The sequence below is a fragment of the Eurytemora carolleeae genome, unplaced genomic scaffold (genome assembly GCF_000591075.1).
Source record: "Eurytemora carolleeae unplaced genomic scaffold, Eaff_2.0 scaffold623, whole genome shotgun sequence".
NCBI classification, from domain to species: Eukaryota; Metazoa; Arthropoda; class Copepoda; order Calanoida; family Temoridae; genus Eurytemora; species Eurytemora carolleeae.
Window position 1 is genome coordinate 193,894 of NW_019397006.1, and position 21,157 is coordinate 215,050.

General features: G+C 31.9%; 1 protein-coding gene across 1 annotated transcript; it reads left to right on the forward strand.

Annotated features, from left to right (window-relative positions):
- The first annotated feature begins 642 nt into the window (after positions 1-642).
- LOC111711041 (protein zer-1 homolog) lies at positions 643-20,809 on the forward strand. The gene is made up of 29 exons (XM_023485272.1): positions 643-693; positions 1,488-1,556; positions 2,282-2,345; positions 3,001-3,054; positions 3,635-3,694; positions 3,967-4,028; positions 4,393-4,438; positions 4,639-4,737; positions 5,680-5,754; positions 5,840-5,927; positions 6,329-6,439; positions 7,787-7,878; positions 8,616-8,682; positions 9,602-9,674; positions 10,504-10,581; positions 10,942-11,004; positions 11,426-11,533; positions 12,128-12,221; positions 12,617-12,667; positions 13,373-13,455; positions 14,080-14,109; positions 14,670-14,823; positions 15,265-15,384; positions 16,064-16,161; positions 16,606-16,676; positions 17,935-18,037; positions 18,488-18,614; positions 19,430-19,563; positions 20,506-20,809. Exons 2-29 carry the CDS (start codon positions 1,489-1,491, stop codon positions 20,558-20,560), a joined length of 2,328 nt encoding a protein of 775 aa, XP_023341040.1. The 5' UTR covers positions 643-693; position 1,488; the 3' UTR covers positions 20,561-20,809.
- The last annotated feature ends 348 nt before the right edge of the window (positions 20,810-21,157 follow it).

A 21,157-nucleotide genomic window follows, 5' to 3' on the forward strand; every position in this document is an offset into this window, starting at 1 on the left:
TTACGGAAGTAGGATGTGGTGCGTATAGGTGCGTACGGGAATTATACTTTAAATCACGCATCATTTCAGGGATAACACTTTCCTATTTGCAAACTTAAATTTTTAAAATTTTAAATAATAAAGCAAATCAAGATTTTACTAAAATTCTCAAAATGTACATCTCAAGAATACTGTGGTGTCTAAAATGAGAGGAATTACAGGGCCCAAAACATTATTTCAAGGCCTGAGAAACCCTATATTTTTAGGATAAATATAAAAATAATTTTTCTTCTTCATTTTCTGCACGAATTCAAACGAAATTGAAAAATACATTTTTTAATTTTTGTAGAGAAACTTATATTTATCCCTGGGCTTTGTCGCTGTTGCCTCGTTTACTTCTCTGTATTATTATTTGCATTTTGTCCCAGCAGCAGCTGATCATGCAGTTTTTTAGTTATAGTTGTTTATGTTATTATACAAACTATAGCACGCAGGGATACTTACAAAACAGTGTTATTGCAGTGATAAGTGTTATTAAATACGTTTGTGTAACATTATTCTACAATGTTAAACTAATTTATTAAAGCCGCCATGTTCTTAACATTATTAAATACCAATGATGATGGCGGGAACAAAGAATATAGATTTCAGATTTTTAATTTTAGAAACTCATAATGGAAACCTAGAACTTTGTTTTGGATTTAAAAAGTGCAGGTATCTTTTTTATATTACTAAATCTAAATAAATTAGCTGTTTCGATAAAGCGATGCTACACTAGATGGGTCCGTCTATAGTAAACGATTTTTGGACCCCCCCCCAAAAAATAAATAATAATAAATTTGCTGAAATCATGTACAAAATTGATAGGAGGGGGGGGGGGTGTCCAAAAATCGCTTTCTTTGACAGACCTGTTTGAATCTAATAATGGTCAAAACTGCTGAACCGATCAGACTCAATTTTTGTTTGTTAGGAATACCTCATGACCCTCATAAAAAAATTAGCTTCGATTAAACGTAGATAATTTTTTTATTTGGAAATCCGTTGCAAAATTTTAACTTCTATATATAGTGTTCGTTTATAAGGAGAATTGAATATAAGGAGGGGGCGATAGGGTTTCCGTACACGTACACTTTGCTGTGACGTTTTTGGACTGCTGAAGAACTAGTTTTTGCGTAACAACAATAACAAAGATTGTAAACAATAACACAAATGATAAACAAACATCTGGTGCATCTCTGGCGTTAGATGAAGATTCACCGTATACTAACTCAGGTTTGTTTACATTAGATCGGCTGCCTTTGTTATTGTTGTTACGTTAAAACTAGTTCTGCAGCAGTCCAAAAATGTCACAGCAAAGTGTACGGAAACCCTATCGCCCCCTCCTTCTATTCAATATCTCCTTGGTTTATACGTAGTAAAATGTTGACTTGAAAAGCAACACGTAAAAAGCTAGTTTTTTTTCAACAAAAAGCGGCGCAAAGCATATTAAATTATCGTTCATTGTTCAGGATGGGTTTAACAAGAAGAAAAGTATGGGAGGCAAACTCCCCGGAGACACTGGTTCAAACAACTACCAGGTTTTACTTTTAATAAACTGTTCAATTCTAAAATGTTGGAGATGTCGTCATTTTTCTAGTTTTAAAGTGGATATTTTTCTTAAATTTACGCCATCGTTTCGAAGCAGAAATGCGATTGTCACTGAACAAAGAAACCTCGCATGAAAATAATCAATTTGTAAAGTGAGTTTTGTACGGTTGTGAATCGGACATGTCATTCTGTTAATGAAGTTACTTTTAATGCTTCTCCATTCAGAAAATCATTTTCTTGAATTGAACTGATGACATTACCTTAAACTATATATTTGAAAATTTAATTCCTACATCTTTGATATTTCAAACTATGAATTCTGCTAGATTGAATAGTTCAGGTTCGAAATATCAAAAGTCTACGACACAAGATTGGAGGGATAAGGAAATTAAGAAGAACCTTTTAAAGAGAGATGTTGACATGTGTTTTATCATTGTCGTGTATTTGAACAGTTTTACTAAGAAAATTGGGGTTTAAAAAAATAAGAATATATTGTTTTGGAGAATTAAAAATGTACTTTGTTTTGTCCAGATGGGGCTGCAGGGGGGGGGGGGGNCTACAGTTTGGACGTCTTTTCGCCAGCTAGGCAGCGCGAACCGCCCAGCAAGCAATCCGAGGTCCTCACTAAAACACTCAATCGGTAGTAGCGACGGGCGGTGTGTGCAAAGGCCAAGGACGTAATTAAATTTCTATTTACTAATATTTTGATCCTCAGGTTTTGTTTGTCAAATCTTTCGATGTTTACGAAGAGAGAAGAAACAGGGCTTCTACATTTAAAGGTTGGTACAGCGTCAATCTGAGACATTTTTGCATATTTTTTGGGGGGTTTTCCCGCTAAAATTGAAAATGTAAAGGTTTTAACGAAAAAAAACCAATTATAAGAAGTATAAATTTAATTTTGTTGCGGATCCGGATCCAGATCCTGGATCCGCATTGGAAAAAATGGATCCGGATCCGGATGCGGATCCAAGTCATTTCTTTAAGATTTACAGAATTTTTTTTAACAAAAAATAATGTTCAACGTTTTGTTTTATTTTTTTCGCTTATTTTTATCCTAAAACTTGATGAACCATCCAGAATGAGGAAATTTTTATAATCTCTCTTTTTTCAAAAGTTCAGATTTGGGTTTTAGGAGTAAAAAGGCTTTTTTTGCAGTTTTTGGTTGATATTTTACCACTTCGATCCGGAGCCGTGGATCGGCATATTTGGCGGATCCGGATCCAGGAAGCCAAAGTCTTGCGGATCCAACGGATCCGGATCCAGATCCTAAGCACTGGTGTTAATCCGTACGTTTTATCGCTGAAATAAGAAAATAAAATAGATTATTTAAAGTGGAAAACATATTTCAAAATGTGGAATTTTTCATTTGTTGGAGGGGATGGGGATGGATAATTTAAAAAAAAGTAAAATTTAATAAAAAATAACATTATTAAGGATGATATTTACCTGCCTGCAGAACTGTGCGAAAACTTTATCCATGTTGCAAAGGTAATGTGCGAATATTTCTCACTAAGTGGGTTGCGGTGAACTAATTACAACTGGGTTAATTAAAATAAAATCGAGTAGCTAAGGGGGGGGGGGTTCTAATCTGAATTTTGGGATTTGTTTGGAATTTAATTGATTTTTTTACGATCCGAGTTGAATGTTTTGACTTTCTGAATTTTTTATGGACGTTACGTCCTTTAGCAAGAGTCGTTTATAACAATTTTCTCCTTATAGACGCAACAGATTAAAGTAAGATTAGAAGTGATCAAAAGCGCTTATTTTTCGCCGTAAGCCTTTACCCCCTTTTAATTTTTCGCGAACACTCCCTGAAACTTTAAGGAAATACCGTTTTTTCTGTAATGATTATGATTTGACATTGAATCCTTTCCATTTAACACAAATCATTTTTAAAGGGCACTGTTGTGAATCTACCTTTCAACTTGTCATTAAAGAAGGATCGCTTGAATTTTAATAACAATTTTACTATGCAACTCACTTTATTAATAGACATTTTTAACTATATAAAGAACAAATTGTTGATCTCTATTTTGAATATATTTTTACATATTTTTTATATTTTCAGGAAGATGGAATAAATATATCTGATGAATTTCTAAATATATTCCAGCCTGGACAAACTAAGGTATATGTTTTTAAAGGATATATATTATATATTCTTTTTTCTAAAATAATACTTCAATAAATCCCCCCCTCCCTCCTCCCCCATCTTCCTTCTTTTCCTCCTCTTCCGCTTGTTCGGCTTCTTCATCTTTTTTATCTTTTTGAATGTTTAATTTCTTGATTTAAATTTCAATTTCTTTAAAAAATCTTCTTAATATTTTCTTTACATTCTTCATCTGTTCTTTTTCTTCATCTTCTTGAAATCTTTTTTTTTTAACTTTGTTTAATTTTTAGCTGAGAAGTTTATTTCTGGAGAACTCACCTGTCTCTGATGAAGGGCTCAAAATGTTGTTAAGGTTCAATTTTTTGTTGTCAGTTCATTTGAAAAAAAATAGATTTTTTTCTTCAGTTTAAAAAAAACAAATATTTTAATATGTCTAAAATCTCAAGATGTATTAAAAATTGTTTAAAATATAATTTCCGAGTCATTTTTAATTTGTTAAAATATTCCGAGTTATATTTTTTCAATATTTGTTTAAAATATATTTTATGATTTCTACTTTTTTAAAATTTGTAAAATTTGTAAAATTTATCCGATTTATATTTTTTATGTTTGTTCAAAAATATATTTTGTGAGTTGTATTTTTATACTCAAAGAAAAAAGAAATCCTTTGAAGGAAAATAATACTACTATCTGGTTATAATAAAGTATTATTTTAGTCAAGAGTTACGCGAGCTGGAGATTAAACAATGCAAATATTTAACGGTAATTCAATGTTTTACTGTTTCAGACATTTTTTTTCTTGTTTTAAAAAGAGTTCTAAAAAAATACACACATTTTGGAATGAATGATGCAACTAAGACTACACGCCTTTTTAAAATAAGAAACTGTTTATTTTAAAATTTTTATATTTTAATGAGTAGATTGATTGATTGATTGATTGATTGAATTATTGATTGATTTAGGTGAACTCTCTGCATAATCTGAACAAGTACTCTGAGCGGTTGGAGAGGTTAGAACTTGGTACAGAGGTCTACATTCTTCCAGACTACCTGCAACCTCAGGTATATACTTACAGACTATATGCAACCTCAGGTACATACTTGCAGACTACCTGCAACCTCAGGAATATACTTCCAGACTACCTACAACCTCAGGTATATACTTCCAGACTACCTGCAACCTCGGGTATATACTTCCCGACTACCTGGAACCTCAGGTATAAACTTCCAGCCTACTTGCAACCTCAGGTATATACTTCCAGACTACTTGCAACCTCAGGTATATACTTCCAGACTTCCTGCAACCTCAGGTATAAACTTCCAGCCTACTTGCAACCATAGGAATATACTTCTAGATTTCTTGCAACCTTAGGTATATACTTCTAGACTACCTGCAACCTCAGGTATAAACTTCCAGCCTACTTGCAACCTCAGGTATATACTTCCAGACTACTTGCAACCTCAGGTATATACTTCCAGACTTCCTACATCTTTAAGAATGTATTCTGTGCTGCCTGGCTTTTACCGCTGTTTCTAGTTTTTACTATTTAACCTAGTATGAATATGAAATAGTATTGAATCAACAAGTTTTCCTATTGGGGTTTATTTGAGGGGAAACATCTTATCTATCTCTGTACTTTGTTTGTTCGTCTGTCTTTCCGTTTGTTTGATTGTCTGTTTGTATCCAATAAACGTCAAAACGACTGAACCGATCGGGCCCAAATTTTGTGTGAAAACTCGCTTGACCGCAGGGAAGGTTTATGAATGCTCAGATTTATAAGATGTTGCACCCAAAAGCTTTTGATTTTTGTGAAATTTAAAAAATGCGGGAAAAATATTTAAAATTCAGCGAACTTTTTTTGTTTTGTTTTATACCGTACAAAGAGAAGATGCTCACAGATAGAGCCACAATTAAAAGATAAAATAGAGGATGGGCGCGAAGCGCCTTAAAAGTTTTGTAAGTTATATTTTAGAAAAAAATGATTAAAAAATTATTTATTAAAGGGAACGTTTTCTGATTCTGAAAGCGAGGATGAACGAGATGGAAACATTTTCGAGAAGCAAGGATATATTTTACAGGTAAAATCAGGAACGCCTTAGAAACTGGATGAAAAGTTTATTTTTAATTTGAGGAAGTTTATCATGGCGAACTTGTTCTTTTTAGGCTCCGAATCTTCAGAGTTTGATAATTCGAGATCTGTTTGTACGAAAGGGTTCAAGTTACTTCGATCTTCTGCTTAAACCGCTCTCAGGTGCCAATAATAGTAATAATAATTACTAGCTTGGGAACCCGCCCTTGCCCAGATGGTTTTATTATTCAAAGTCATATTTTCAGACGCCGTTTTCCCGCGCTTGGTATTAGATTATGATTTTAGCTGAAGCTCCTGATGTTGCACGTTGAATTTCAAATTAAAAGAAAGTTGAAAAGCATGTTCAATGTTCTTAGTCCAATTTTTCAAAGCGTATGCATTAAAAAAATTATTTTAAAAAATCCTTTATGGTGATAGGGTTAAAATTGATAGTGATACGGCAAAAAAAAACTAGAGGGGGGGGACGTACCAGTCTGGTTAGAAATAATATAGAAATAAGATTTAACCGAAAAAATGGTTGAACTAATTTTACTTCAATCTTTCCTTAACCTTTTTTATTTAAGGATTACTGCGGCTGGATGTTCCAGGATTAAATCACAATTTCGGGATTAAATGCTTTGATTGGCTTCTAAACTGTAAACTTCTAGTCTCTCTTAATCTTCACAATGTTAAAAGTAAGTTAAACTTAATGATTAATGAATAGATGGTAACTGCCAGGATAGATTGATATACAAAAAAGTTTGAAAACATTTGTTGTCATATCATTTTTGTTCAGTTTTAAAGGGAGTGACTGGCAATGTATGGTAGTTAAATTGAGAATGTGGTACCGTGGAGAAAATATTTTGGATTCATTTGAGACATAAAAAAGTTTTATGTATAATTACTTAGTTTGAGCGTAAAGTCGACGTTAAAAATCATCCATTTGGGTGGTTACGCTTTGAGAATCGATTTTAAAAAGATTATTAAATAACGATGAAAAATGAATCAAAAATTCGACAGTAAACTAATCAGATGTTTAGGAACATTTCTCCATAGGAATTTGTCAATAAATCAATGTTAGAATCAATTATTTCTTTTTCATCGTTATTTCTTTTTTTCGCAGATTTCTACAAATTCTTATATGTCGTTTTTTCAATAAAATTTCCAAAATTATAATTTAAAAAAAATAACGATTCTCAAAACGTAACCACCCAAATGGATGATTTTAAATGTCGACTTTGCGCTCAAACTCAGTAATTATACATCATTAAAACGTTTTACATGTCTCTTAAAAATGTTCTCCACAATACTGCATTCTCAGTTTAACTACCATACATTGCCGGTCACTCTCTTTAAACTGTCTGTAAAATTTCTGATTTTAAGAACTATTCTTTTATATTTTTTACATTGTCAATTTCAATAAGTTGGAAAAAAATTTAATTGCAAAGTATAACTCACATAATCTTTGAAAAAATACAAGGGACGAGACTTCAGAAATGACTGGCTTTATTCTTATATTGAAGATTCCCTGAAGTTAGCTAATATCTCTCTTTGCTTAATCAATTAGTCTGTCAATTTTTTTAAGGCAAAAACAAATTTATCCTTCCAATCATTATATTGAAAGAGTTACAGGTCGTCATTATAGTCTCATCCTTTGTGGCTAACCCTGTAGTATCAAACCTAGAGGAAAAAATATGAAATATCCTGTATTAGCGAATTCTAGAACTGTTAAGAATTCCTACAACGGTTGATTAATTAATGATCTGAACTAAAGATTATATCGTTGTTATTGATTAATTGATTGACCAGACCTTTAAAGATAAAGTAATAGATTTACAAGAAAAATATATTCAAAGACCTTAAATATTGATCAATTGATAAGATCTTTGAATATTAATAAATTTATTGATTAGACCTTCAAAGATTGATTAATTGATTGAAAAAACCTTGAAAGACTTGATTAATTAAATCTCAAAGTATAACGGTTAGAAAGATTGATTGATTGATAAATTGATTGTTTGATTGATTAATGAATTGATTAGACCTTCAAAGTTCTCTGCACTGCTTGACACAGCTGACAAGACTCCAGCACCTGGATGTTTCTCAATGTAAGGACTCCAGAGGACAATTCAAGGTATAAACAGAATTACCAAAAAGTGCATGTAAAAAATACCCCCCCCCCCCCGTTTTTTATGAATAATTTAAGGGAGGAATTATATGGTGAATAATTTTAAATTTCCTTCGCAAATTTTCTAAATTTATGAAATATCTAAATACCCATAAAGTCTTATTAACCAGAGTTCACAAATAATCCTTTCTTGGTTAATGAGATCGGGAAAATACGATTTTGCTACTTTATACGTATTAGGTGCTCATTCGCTCCATTTCAGAAGTTTCCGCTAAGGATATTGAGGTCTTTATATTTTTAAAATTTGCATTTAACTACAAAGCACTAGATAATACAAATCAAAAATACAATTTACTATGTAGTTTGGACCCGCCTAACCAGATTAGGTTCTTTTAATTGGTTGGTCCATTATAAGCGAATAAAATTGTAAATTAATGGGCTTACGTACTGCGTACATTTTAAGAATAATAATGATGATAAATATAGTAAATATAGTAAACATATGTTATTAAAGTATGTCCACATGATACACAGTGTTTTTTTACTGATATCTTGGCAACTTTTCTTCTGAACGATTTTGCATATTTAGCTTCCTTGACTCTAATTCAATTGAATTCCATATTTTTCAAGTTCGTATGATTTTTTCTATTTTGTTCAGCTAAATAATTGTTTTTTAGATAAACGCTGTCTCATACAAAGTGTCCGACTTTAGGTCTGATTGATTGATTTGTCTGATATTTCAGGAGCCAGTCGTCTTCCTTAAAACCCTGGTTGAATCTTTACCCCAGCTGACATCCCTGGATATATCAGGTATTCATTTAAAAAACGAAATCATTTTTTATTATCTTAAAACACGCGGATCGTATGTTGTCTTGGCACTGCGGCGGTCTCTGGAGCTTCGTCTAGGAAAATTTTGTGAGCCTTGTTTTTAAGATTTGATATCAACCTTGCATTCCATGTAGGAATATGAAGTTGATTTAAACCCCGTGTGTGATTGAACACTATCGTTCAGTGGAAAGTCTTGATGGGTGGATAGTTGCTTGGGGACCAGAATACCTCTAGCACTTCTTTTTAAAGGGACGGAAAGCGTAGTTTTAAGTGACACTTATTGCCAGATTTACAACGGTTCCCTTGAAACCTTTATCTGATCCAAAATGTGTAGGATACCTGCAAGGTTTTCCATTGGTTTTTATAAACATTGCAAATGAAAATAAACATTAAAGAAACTTATACATGGATATCTAATTCATACTTTTGATCAGACAAAGCTTTCAAAGGAACTGCTGCAAATGGGGCATTGCCATCTTTGCATAGAGGGTCACTTGAAATTACGCTTACAGTTACTTTAAATAAATACATTATATTGATATATTCTTAAAAGCTTTAGTTTGGTTATTTAAAAGTTTCAAATTATTAATTTTGAGAAGAAATAAATGATTCAATTTGAGAACTGTAGTTTAACAAAGGGAAGTTTTATTTTTAACCAAAAAATTTACACGTCTTTTTTTCCAAGCTCAAAAATGTTCCTCATATTTCAATGGTTCAAAAATTGTATTTTGAAGTGGATAGGAATATATATTATAGAAATGTTTGCTGGTAAGCTCCCAATTTAAACATTTTAATAGTCCAAAGTGTCCAACCCTATTTCACTAAAAGATTAGTTGTCATTTATTAATGATAACAATAATAATAATCATAATAACAATAATAATAATAATATGTTGTTTAGGAACAAATCTCTCCAGTTTAACTACTCATCCTGTCCCAGGGAAACTCTGCGATATTGCCGGGCTTGTTTCAAGGAAACAATTTCAACAAAACACAGAAATGAAAATTTGTCTGCGTAAAAAAATTTTAAAATGATTTTTTGTTTAAAAAAAGAAACTGTTTATTTGTCTCCAACTCTCAATTTCTAATCTCTGTATTTTGCAGCCTGCTTACATTAAAGGGACTAGCTTGTAATTTCAAGCGATGCTTCATCCGATTCACAACGGTACCCCTAAAAGCTTTGTCGGGTCAAATATGAACTACAGGGTGTCCGACATCATATTGGATCGTATTATAGATTTAAATTAAGATTTCCGGGACTAATCAGAAAATTTGAAAAGAACGAATTATTAAAAAAAAATTGTATATTGCTAAAATAAAGATTTGTGTGCAGAAAATACTGGTTTTCGAGTATTATGTGCGTATTTCGAGTATTATGTGCGTATTTCGAGTATTATGTGCGTATTTCGAGTATTATGTGCGTATTTCGAGTATTATGTGCGTATTCTGGCTTTATAGCTTGGAGATAATCTAATATGATATGGGACGATCTGTAAATCTCACTTTCAATTATCTTAAAAAGTGACCTGCGCATTTCTTCTGCAGATACTGTTGGCGGAAATCATCATAATTTAATATTTTTCAAGTTTTCAAAAAAAAGACGACATATTCCACATTATTGATCAATGACTATTTGACCGTTAGTTTTCATAGTTCCAAATATCTAAGGTCGATGACATTAGGTTGCAAAAGAGAAGAAGTGATTAGATTATGGGAATTGACGAAAATTGAAAAATCGAAATACGTTTTTTAAGAACATATTTTTTAATACATCTGATTTATATTGTATTGTTTGTGTGTTAGGGTTGATAAACCGTTAAATTTCCTTGGACTTTATAAAACCCTTGATGATGCTTCCAGTAGACTCCATATACCAGCCAGGTTCATTTATATATATCTGATAATTGATTGATTGATCTACAAATGATTGATTAATTTAATAATTGGATTGTTGATTGATTGATTGATTGGCTGATTGATTTTATTTGTTTATTTATTTATTTATTTAATGATTTATTGAATTATTGATTTATTGAATTATTGATTTATTGAATAATTGATTAATTGATTTATTTATTAATTAACTGATTCATTGATTTATTGACTGATATTATTATTTTTCTTATTATCAGCATCAATGTAAAGACTGAGATCATCTGAAATGAAACAAATTTATTCTATTTTCCCTCGTCTTTGAGGTAGAAATCTACAGTATATTTAATTTTGATAATATAATATTAGATCAATAACTGGGGATCATTCCGAAGAGCAGATTCTGCTGGCCGGTCAACTTTATCTAGACAGGTAAATAAAATGTTTAGCGCTGAGGCTTCAATTACAATTAAGCAAAACAACAAAAAACGGAGAGGAGGACACCTATACAATGACAGGGTGATCGTGCACTGTCGACTCGTAAAAATGTTTTCTAAAGCAGCGCCATAAATTGCCGTCCAAAGGGAGGCAAGAAAAAGAGAAACTGCGGACGTGCAGATGGAGAAAGGAGAAAAAAGATGAACAGTTGAAATTATTAACTTTGCCTCGTACCATTTTATTTTACAACAATTATAAAAAATAAATTATAAAAAAATTGTTAAAAGACAGATAAATAAATAGATATTCATTTATTTAAACATTTAAGAATATTTTAAGCGTCAACAACTTAATAAAAGCTATTATTTTTTTTGTAATTTACAAATTTGTTAACATTTGATCTGAAATATTTTAGAGCGTCTGTACTTGAGAATATATTGAACGACCTGTTCCAAATGTTTCGAAGTGAAACTTGTCAAAATCTGAAGCTAGCACTAGAGGTTCTGCTCATGGCGATGGAGAGGTTGGTTTTCAATATCTTAAACTGTAAAGGGACTGTAAACGTGATTTCAAGTGACTCGATATTTATAGAGTGCCGTTCTCGACCCAAAAAAAACTTTTGGTTTTATAATTCAGAACAGCTCTGAATATATTAGAAATTGAAGAAATTAAATTTACTATGAACTGAGTAGAGTATCTGTTGAACAAATTATACTGGCAACGAATAAAGCAAAATAGAAGTTTGTGATTAAAAGGACTGTTGAGATAATTTCAAATGACCTTCCGTTTAACAAATAAGGGCCCGAGCATGACCGATTTACAACTATACCCTTTATCGGAGTAACAATATGAGGAAGATATTTTCGTGTTTCTTTAATCCTCTGATTTAATTTAGACAATCTTCCAAAAAAAGTCGCATAGAGTTTCGTCGACCATTTAAAGATTTGAAAAATTATAAAATTCTGATGGTAAAATTGGAGGAATTTTGGGATTTAAAGTAAATAAAGGGTGGACAAGCTTACCAGTTACTAGTTAATTTCCAATTTTTAAATTCTCCCAAATCATCTAAAATCATTTTCCAAAATTCTGTAAAATAAACATTCCTTGTTTTTTTCAGACACAATAAGGAGAAGCATATTCAGATATCAGGCAGTGCCTCCCTTTACTATGTTGTTAAATCTGAATCAATCAAACCAGATCTGAATGTAAAGGTAGGATGGAATTTTACTTAAAAGTTTTCCCCAGAATTAAATAAAAAATTTGGACAAAAATTGAGTCTTCGCAAGTTTATTTAAATCATGATTTTATAATTCAGTTCCAATAGTTTAAAATATTTTTTTTTTAAGCAAACTGCAAAACATGTTTGCTTTGAAACAACTTGTTTTGATTTCAAAACCGGAGGAACAGTTTGTTTTCATGAGTTAATTTTGTTAGGAAGGACACATCTAGAATGTTCAATATTTTTAGAGAAAAGCAACTATTGACTTAATCATAGCCATCCTCTTGGTAATAATGATTTCTCACAATTTAAAATGCAATGAAAATATATTTTTATACAAATTTAAATAACGTTTTTAGAAATGATTGAATTTATTTTTATTTTTAGGTTAAGCGAAAAATTTTATCGATATTACTGAACGGGATGCTAACACACAAGGTAATTTTTGTAATTTCAGGGTTAATGGAGTTTTAGCAAATACACTTATCTCACTCGGAATTGAAATTGATATGTTTTACAAACAATATTTTAAATAAAGATTTTCTTGCAAATTGAAATTCCCATGGGTCAAAAAACACTGAGTGGGAATCAATTTTTTGAATTTAGAAATGAACTTGGAAAACTAAACAACATTAGACGATTTTCTTGAAAATTTAGTTTGTCATGGCTAAAACAAAAATGGGAACGCTGACATTTCAAAAATACGCTAAAATTTTAACATGAACATTGAACATTTAAAAAGCAAAAAAACTCAGATTTTGAGACATAAAACCCTTGATTTTGACAATATATTTTTTTTCATGTTGTTCAGTATGGTCATACCCAATACCCATACTATATCTATAAAGAATATTAAGACAACTAAATAATGGAAAAATCTACCTCCTTATTTTTTTATTTTTGAAATGAATGATGTTTTTTTTTTGTCTGACTTTAGTTTAGATAATTTTAAAACAAATCTCAACTCTTCTCTTTCTCACTAGAATTACATCCTTTTCTTCTTTATATATTTCGCTAAAAACTTTGGCATTACCAGGACTTCGTCCTATAATAAAAGCTTAATGCCAAGACAATGATCTTTACTCTAAAGAATGAATAATGTCAAAGAAGTGTTAAAAAATTGAACAAACAATATTTTGTCAGACGGATCCGACTATGATGAGGAACGGGTGTTTAACACTCTGCCATTTTACGATGCCGCAGGATGTTCTTTTCGATTATGAAAGGTAAATAATACTAAAATCAAATAAATTTGTAATGAGTTTTATTTTAATGTCCAGTGTCCACTCTGTTCAATTTTATTTCTCGTGATACGGTTCATTATATTTAAGTTTATTTCCCGTAATACGGTTCATTATATTTAAGTTTATTTCCCGTGATACAGTCCACTATATTTAAGTTTATTTCCCGTGATACAGTCCACTATATTTAAGTTTATTTCCCGTGATACGGTCCACTATATTTAAGTTTATTTCCCGTGATACGGTCCACTATATTTAAGTTTATTTCTCGTGATACGGTCCAATATAGTCAAGTTTATTTCTCGTGATTCGGTCCAATATAGTCAAGTTTATGTCCCGTGATACAGTCCACTATAGTCAAGTTTATTTCCCGTGATACGGTCCAATTATATAGTTATAGTTATAGTACATATTGTATCCAATATGTTCCTAGATTAGCCTGTATCCTGCTACATATTGTATCCAATATATTTCTAGATTAGTCCGTATCCTGCTACATATTGTATCCAATATAATCCTAGATTAGTCCGTATCCTGCTACATATTGTATCCAATATATTCCTAGATTAGCCCGTACCCTGCTTCATATTGTATCCAATATGTTCCTAGATTAGTCTGTATCCTGCTACATATTGTATCCAATATATTCCTAGATTAGTCCGTATCCTGCTACATATTGTATCCAATATATTCCTAGATTAGTCTGTATCCTGCCACATATTGTATCCAATATAATCCTAGATTAGTCCGTATCCTGCTACNGATCATCTCGATCATCTTGATCATCTTGATCATCTTGATCATCTTGATCATCTTGATCATCTTGATCATCCTGATCATCCTGATCATCCTGATCATCCTTTACTTGATCATCTTGATCATCCTTTACTTGATCATCTTGACCATCCTTTACTTGATCATCTTGATTATCTTGATCATCTTGATCATCCTTTACTTAATCATCTTGATCATCTTGATCATCTTGATCATCTTGATCATCTTGATCATCTTGATCATCCTGATCATCCTGATCATCCTGATCATCCTGATCATCCTGATCATCTTGATCATCTTGATCATCTCGATCATCCTTTACTTGATCATCTTGATCATCCTTTACTTGATCATCTTGATCATCCTTTACTTGATCATCTTGATCATCTTGATCATCTTGATCATCTTGATCATCTTGATCATCTTGATCATCATATATATCATTATATATATATCATCTTATTTATCATCTTATTTATCATCTTAATACAGGTTGAGGGAGAACAGAAGAAGCTGGTTGGAGGATTAGGAGCAATAGAAAAGATGCTTCAGATCATTAAAGACAAGCTGTCGGCAGGGGTAAGGATTTACCCCACTTTAAACCCACCTTTTGAAGGGACTGAAAGCGTAAATTCCAGTCACCCTTCTTGCAAAGATGGCATTGCCTGATTTACGATGGTACCCTTTAAACCCTAATCTCATCAAAAATATAAATGATACAGTCGTTTATCTGACTCGGAAAAGTTTCACCATTTCAAGTCACTTTCGCAGAGAAACCGCCAATGAAAATAAACAGTTTAAAGAAACAAAAACATTGATATCTAACTTATACTTGATCAGACAAAGCTTTGAAGGGTACCGTTGTTAATCGGAAATTGACATCCTTGCATCGAAGGAGACTTTAAATTACACTTACAGTCTCTTTGACTTGAATAGCAAAGCAGTGTCAAGGCATGCTGTGCAAAGTTTTAAGGAATAAACATAAGTTTCGGGGAAATAATTATTTTTATTTGTTTAAAGCTTTGCGACGACGTGATGGAGACTGCGTGGTCGACAATGTGGAATGTGACAGATGAGACTCCGTTCAACTGTAAGAGGTTTCTGGACGGGGACGGGATGAATCTATTCCTCAAATGCAAGGTTAGATTAAAGATATTGGACAAAGTAACTGATTTCTCTAATACTAATCCCTTTATCATGGCAACAACTTTTTAAACTGTAAATTCTGCTAGAACAACCAGTCAAAGTTTGAAATATCAATAACTTACACCATGAGGTTGAAAAGATCTAGAGAATACATTATATTAGAGGCAAATAATAAGTTCCTTAAGAATGATGATAATGAAGATAATGATGATAATGATGATTTTGTTGATAATGATGAAAAAATTATAATCAAGATAGTAAGGATAAAATGATAAAAATAATAAAAGTGATAATAAGAACAAAAGTGATAATTATAATATTTATGATATTAATGATAATAAGGATATTAATGCTAATAATGATTATAATGATAATAATGATAATAATGATAATAATGATTATAATAATGATACTAATGATAATATTGATACCAATGATAATAATGATAATAATGATAATAATGATATCAATGATAACTAACTGGAGGGCCCGGCGTTGCCCTGGGAATTTTTTTTTTTAAAATTCGATTTTTTTTAGTCTAAGACACTGCCCCGGCTTCTCATGAGTGTTCACAAAAAATTTCAGCCCAATCGGTCCAGCCGTTTGTCCGGCTATCGGTGACATATATATACGAATGTCTTGTATTATATTGATAATAATAATAATGAATTAGGAGAGGTTCCCAGACAAGCAGGATCTGTTGAGGAATATGATGGGACTCCTGGGAAATGTTGCAGAAGTTCCTCATTTAAGAAAATATCTTATGACAAGGTAAGATTCAGTAGAACCCATAAAATGTTGGAATATGTACACACAGTCAAGTTTTAATGTTTATTGATGTTATAAATAAAAAAGATATACCAGTAGTAGCTTGAATATCATCTTAATGAAATTGGGGTCTGTGTACATTGTACAATTGCTTTGTTTCATGTTTCTAGGGCTATTTATAATCATAACTGGAGACAGCATGAATTCCATCACTAAAACTGTTCATTTTTCCTACCACGGAGGAAAACTTTTTTTTATAATCGCTTAAAAAATTTCTCTCTGATAAATTTTTTAATCTTACGGGAAAGATAAAAATGGCGGTAATGGTGGAAATCAAGCCCTTCAAAAAAGTAAAATTGTGATCCTTTCGCCACAAACAAATGCAAAAAAAGTGCTGTCCTAGCGATGCCTTTTTAAAAAAATGTTAAAAAAAAATAATTTTTTTAGTGAATTTGTGGAGGAGTTTTCCTTCCTTATGGATTCCAGTAGTGATGGCATTGAAGTCTCCTATAATGCAGGTAATACAATGCTCGAAAAATAAGACTTCTCAAAGAGTCTGAAAATCATTGTGAAGGGAAGAATGCAAAATTTAGACTTTAACTATTACATATACCCAGTCTGAGCAAAGTACCCTAAAAAATTGTTGCAAAACAAAAGTTAAGTTTCATGAATAAATATCAAATCTTGTATAAGTTTCAATTTGGGTTCAGAAAGGGTCATAACACTGTTCAACCAGTTTTACAGTTTTTGAATAAAATATATGATGGCATTGAATAAAGATGAACTTGAATTTACAATCAGTATCTTTCTTGATAAAAAGCTTTTGATACTGCTGATCATACAATCTTGATTGAAAAACTGAAACACTATGGATCTAATGGTTTAGCAGGTCTTTGGTTTAAAGATTATTTATCAGATGTTAAACAAATAGTTTCTAAAAATTGTATAGTCTCAACCTAAAACTTTAGAGGTCTGTATTCCCCAGGGGTCGGTGTTAGGACCAATTGTGTTAGGAATGTCCATACGACTTCAAATATGTCTACTGATAATAATATATTCAAACTTGCAAACTCTGCTCGAACAAATAATTCTGACATTGAAAATTGAAACTTGTTAACAAATTACTTAAAACAGCTTTCCTCTTATTATTTACCTATTAAATGGAACTCTTGATACATTGAACTACAAACGTTTATATCTAAAAACATCTGACACTAGAAATGTTTTCTAATACCTATCTTTATAAACCCAAAAAATGTAAAAATATTTTATGTCCTGAATGCTATTAAAAGTTTAAATGAAATGAAATGAAAACTGTTTCTGTCATTGCACTACTTTTCATTTATTAAACTTAAAATTTATTTAAGTATTTGCCCTGTGTTCTGTGAATATCTAATCCCTGCTAGTATTCTTTCTTCTTTGTTTGCTTCTGATATTTCAGTGCCAATGTCCATTTATTTTATTATGTTCTTGTTTTTTATGTTTTATGTTTTTCAATCCTTTTCTATTTATCCATGTAAAATTTTGTATGTACCAGGGCTAAATTAATAACTGTCGCAGACCTCTAAGTCCTCGACACAATTATAAAAAAAAAATATTTTTATATAAATTTATAATGTCGAAATGCATTATTGTTATTATTATTATTATTTTATAATACCATAATGGTAACACAGGAATAGAAGTAATAAAAATGTTATCATTGACAAGATGGGGTAAGTCAGGAAAGATAAAAAATTACTAAATTTGACATAATCTGAATTGGATGTGTTTTAGCCGGTGTGTTGGCCCACATGGCTAGCGATGGTCCTGACGCCTGGACTATACAGGAACCAGAGAGAGATTTCGTACTGGCACGGATGGTCAGAGCTATTAATAGGTCAGTGTTCTATTCTATTAAATACAGCTGTTCTGTATTTACGTATGGCACACTGCTGTGCGTCCTCAGTAGTGCGTTGGATTGTAACTACGGAAAATCCTCATATATCGTAAACCCAAATTATCTTTGAGAATTAGTAAAGTCATTTAAAGATTGTTTATGTGGTCGTAAGGCGTCCCTAAAAGTCTGATTTCATTTGATTTGTAAGTGGGTTTTCAATATGTCCTGATTCCTCAATGTGAGTCCTTGCTGTAACTTTTATTTGCATATTTCAAAAAAAATGCTGAAATTAAAAAAAAAATTAAGCACTTATTGATCGCAAATTAGGGAGCTTCATGATTTTACACTCAACTCATTACTAAGTTTATTTATGGGAACTTTACTTGACGGGAGCTCAAGCATTAATTCTTAGGATTGTAGGTTGACTGCAATTATTATTATTATTATTAGGTGGCAGATAGACTCTGCAAGAAATATAAATTATCGATCCTTCGAGCCAATTATTCGTTTGCTTCCAATCTTCCATACTCCGGAGTGCCAACTCTGGGCTGTCTGGGCTATTGCTAATCTAACAAAGGTAAGTTATTACATAAATACAGGGTGTTTATTTTCTTGAAATAATCTTTCTTCCCCAGATGTTAAATATTAATTATTGTGTGTTATTCACTGTAATGTGGAAAACAAATGATTATTAGGGGTAAATAAATAAAATGTTTGGTAAAAGTACCAAAAAGCATATAAAACTTCCCTTTTGATGTACAATTTTTCATTTCTCCCAGAGCATAAAAAATCATGATGCAAAAGATCTACACAATTTTATTTTGATTTTGCGAACACTTAAGGCAGCGGCCAAACTCTGTTACTTGCGAATGCCGCAGTGAATTATAAAACAGAGAGAGAGACAGTTATAGCCTCGGCGTCGGCCCCCTAGCCTGTCCCAGCCGCAGCGCGCGGACCAGAAAGTGTCCCAACCTAACCCTAAAATATATACTAATCTCCCTCTTTTTATAATTCATTGCGGCATTAGCGAGTAACAGAGTTTGACCGCTCTCAATATTATGCATGTCTCGATGAAATAATGATCGTTTGATAACTTGAAAGGAAGACGACATTTCCGAGGAAAAATCTTTTTTGCGTTTCCCCTTTCCATTAAATTACATTTTGAACCAATTGAGCATTTATTTATGTAAACTAATAAATTTAACGTTTTAAAATTTGTTTTGATGTCGAAAATTGTGTTGAAATGATTAAAACACATTGGAGGTAGACTCGATCCAGTCTCCATGCACGACACCGAGCAGTACTTCACCTAGATCTTCTTAAATCTCCAACTCTATTGTTAATAGAATAAAAAAGCTGTATAATTCCTGTGTGACAAGGATGGTATTGTAGGTGTCCCCTGAGAAGTACTGCGGGCTGGTGGTGTCTGAGGGAGGTCTCCAGGTCATTGAAGAGATAATAAACTCTAATACTGGAGATGTTGCAACCACTAGACCAGACGTTCTTAACTTCGCTAATCAAGTCAGGTAAACTGACACTCATCTGTACAGGGATTGTGGACGCTATAATTTCAAGTGACCCTTCATTTAAGAAAAAAAATGGCGAGCAATGAGGAAGTTATTGTTGTTTCTATATTTAAACGTTTTAAATTCTGACAATTTCTTTCATTGTCTATGCAGCATAATTGCGCGGGGCTCTTTCGTAATTAATAAAAAATTTGAGAGAAAACTTATTATCTTTGATCAGATAAAGGTCTAAAGGGTTACAATGGAAGTAGTGCGGTGACATGGGCTCTACTCTAACCTTTCTCCGGATTGGTGTGAGACTGTTTTATTTATTTACTAACTGAAGTGCCCGGCGTTGCCGGTGGAATTTTCTTAAAGTTAAATATTAAGGGAAAAAAATATTTCGATTTTTGAAAGAAAAAAAAATTTGGTCTTGTTGAACCCCAGGGTACTCAAGGGTTCCCTCAAAAAATGTCAGCCCATTCGGCCAGCTATAGCTAACATATAAACAAATATACATGAGCTCAGAGCTTTATTATATAGATTTATTTATTTTAAAATCACGTCTTTAGTCCGTTAAAAATGCTTTAAACATTTGGTGTTAGTGTGTGTTCCTGTCCAAAAATTGTTAACTTCTCATTTCTTTCTGGAGTTACCCCTTTCATTTCAGAGCATTTTAATTACAAGCATTTTATTTAAAAGCTAAATATTTTTCACATCACCTTTGCCTGGTTAAAAATACTTCTTCTTGAAAATTATTAAATTTTTCGAAAAAATTCGGACCAAAAATACATTATTTTTTTTTTGATGTTGTAAAGGGAATTTTTAAGGAAGTGTATACTTACTTGAAAACCTACCAATTTTATCAAATTCGTCATGCGTTCATGGAAGACATGAAGTTTTTACAATTAAGCTGTTAACGTTAAAGATTGATAACGAATATTTTCTAATTATCATTTTTAGGTTTAATGTCCTTCAATGGAGAGAAAACGGCCAGCGGCTTGACTTTGATGGATAGACCGAGGTCATGTGACTAAAATTGGACGGATCAACAAGTCGAGAAATTCATAGAATATATTTAATATATATAATATATATACCCAAACCTGAAGTCTAGAAAAGTAGAAGAACAATAGTATCATCACTAGTACAATTTGAGCGTTGAAAAATTACAAAATAGTTCACTAAGTTATGATGTGACAAAGCACTCAATTTGGTAATTTTTAGCTGCTAACACTTAAATACAGAAAAGCGTTTCTTGTTTGAATCCATATTTCTTCAATTTGGATCAGAGCAGAGCAGAGTGTTGGATGCTCATAATCCCGACCTACAGCTTGATCCCGGTTTCCACAATGGGCAGTTGGCACTTTAATTTGAGGATAAATGCCTTATCTCAGTTATCCCATCGGGGTACAGTTACACTGCAAATACAAAATAAAGATTAAAATAATCTGCGGATTAACAAAAGGTTGAGATCAAGCATTGATCTCGAATTCTACAATACAAGAGTTCCCACCTGAGATCAAATAAATCTGTCAATTTTGAGGGGATACATGATGATCAATTTTAAAAAATTTGATCTTCGGAATCCTGTATCTAATTATTCTTTATGTAC

Bases quoted from the DNA above. Each gene is read 5' to 3' on its own strand.
- LOC111711041 (XM_023485272.1), top strand. From the start codon at position 1,489: ATGGGTTTAACAAGAAGAAAAGTATGGGAGGCAAACTCCCCGGAGACA. The intron at 7,879-8,615 runs GTATAAACAGAA...CTGATATTTCAG, and splicing joins ACTCCAGAGGACAATTCAAG to GAGCCAGTCGTCTTCCTTAA. The intron at 16,677-17,934 runs GTAATACAATGC...GATGTGTTTTAG, and splicing joins TGAAGTCTCCTATAATGCAG to CCGGTGTGTTGGCCCACATG.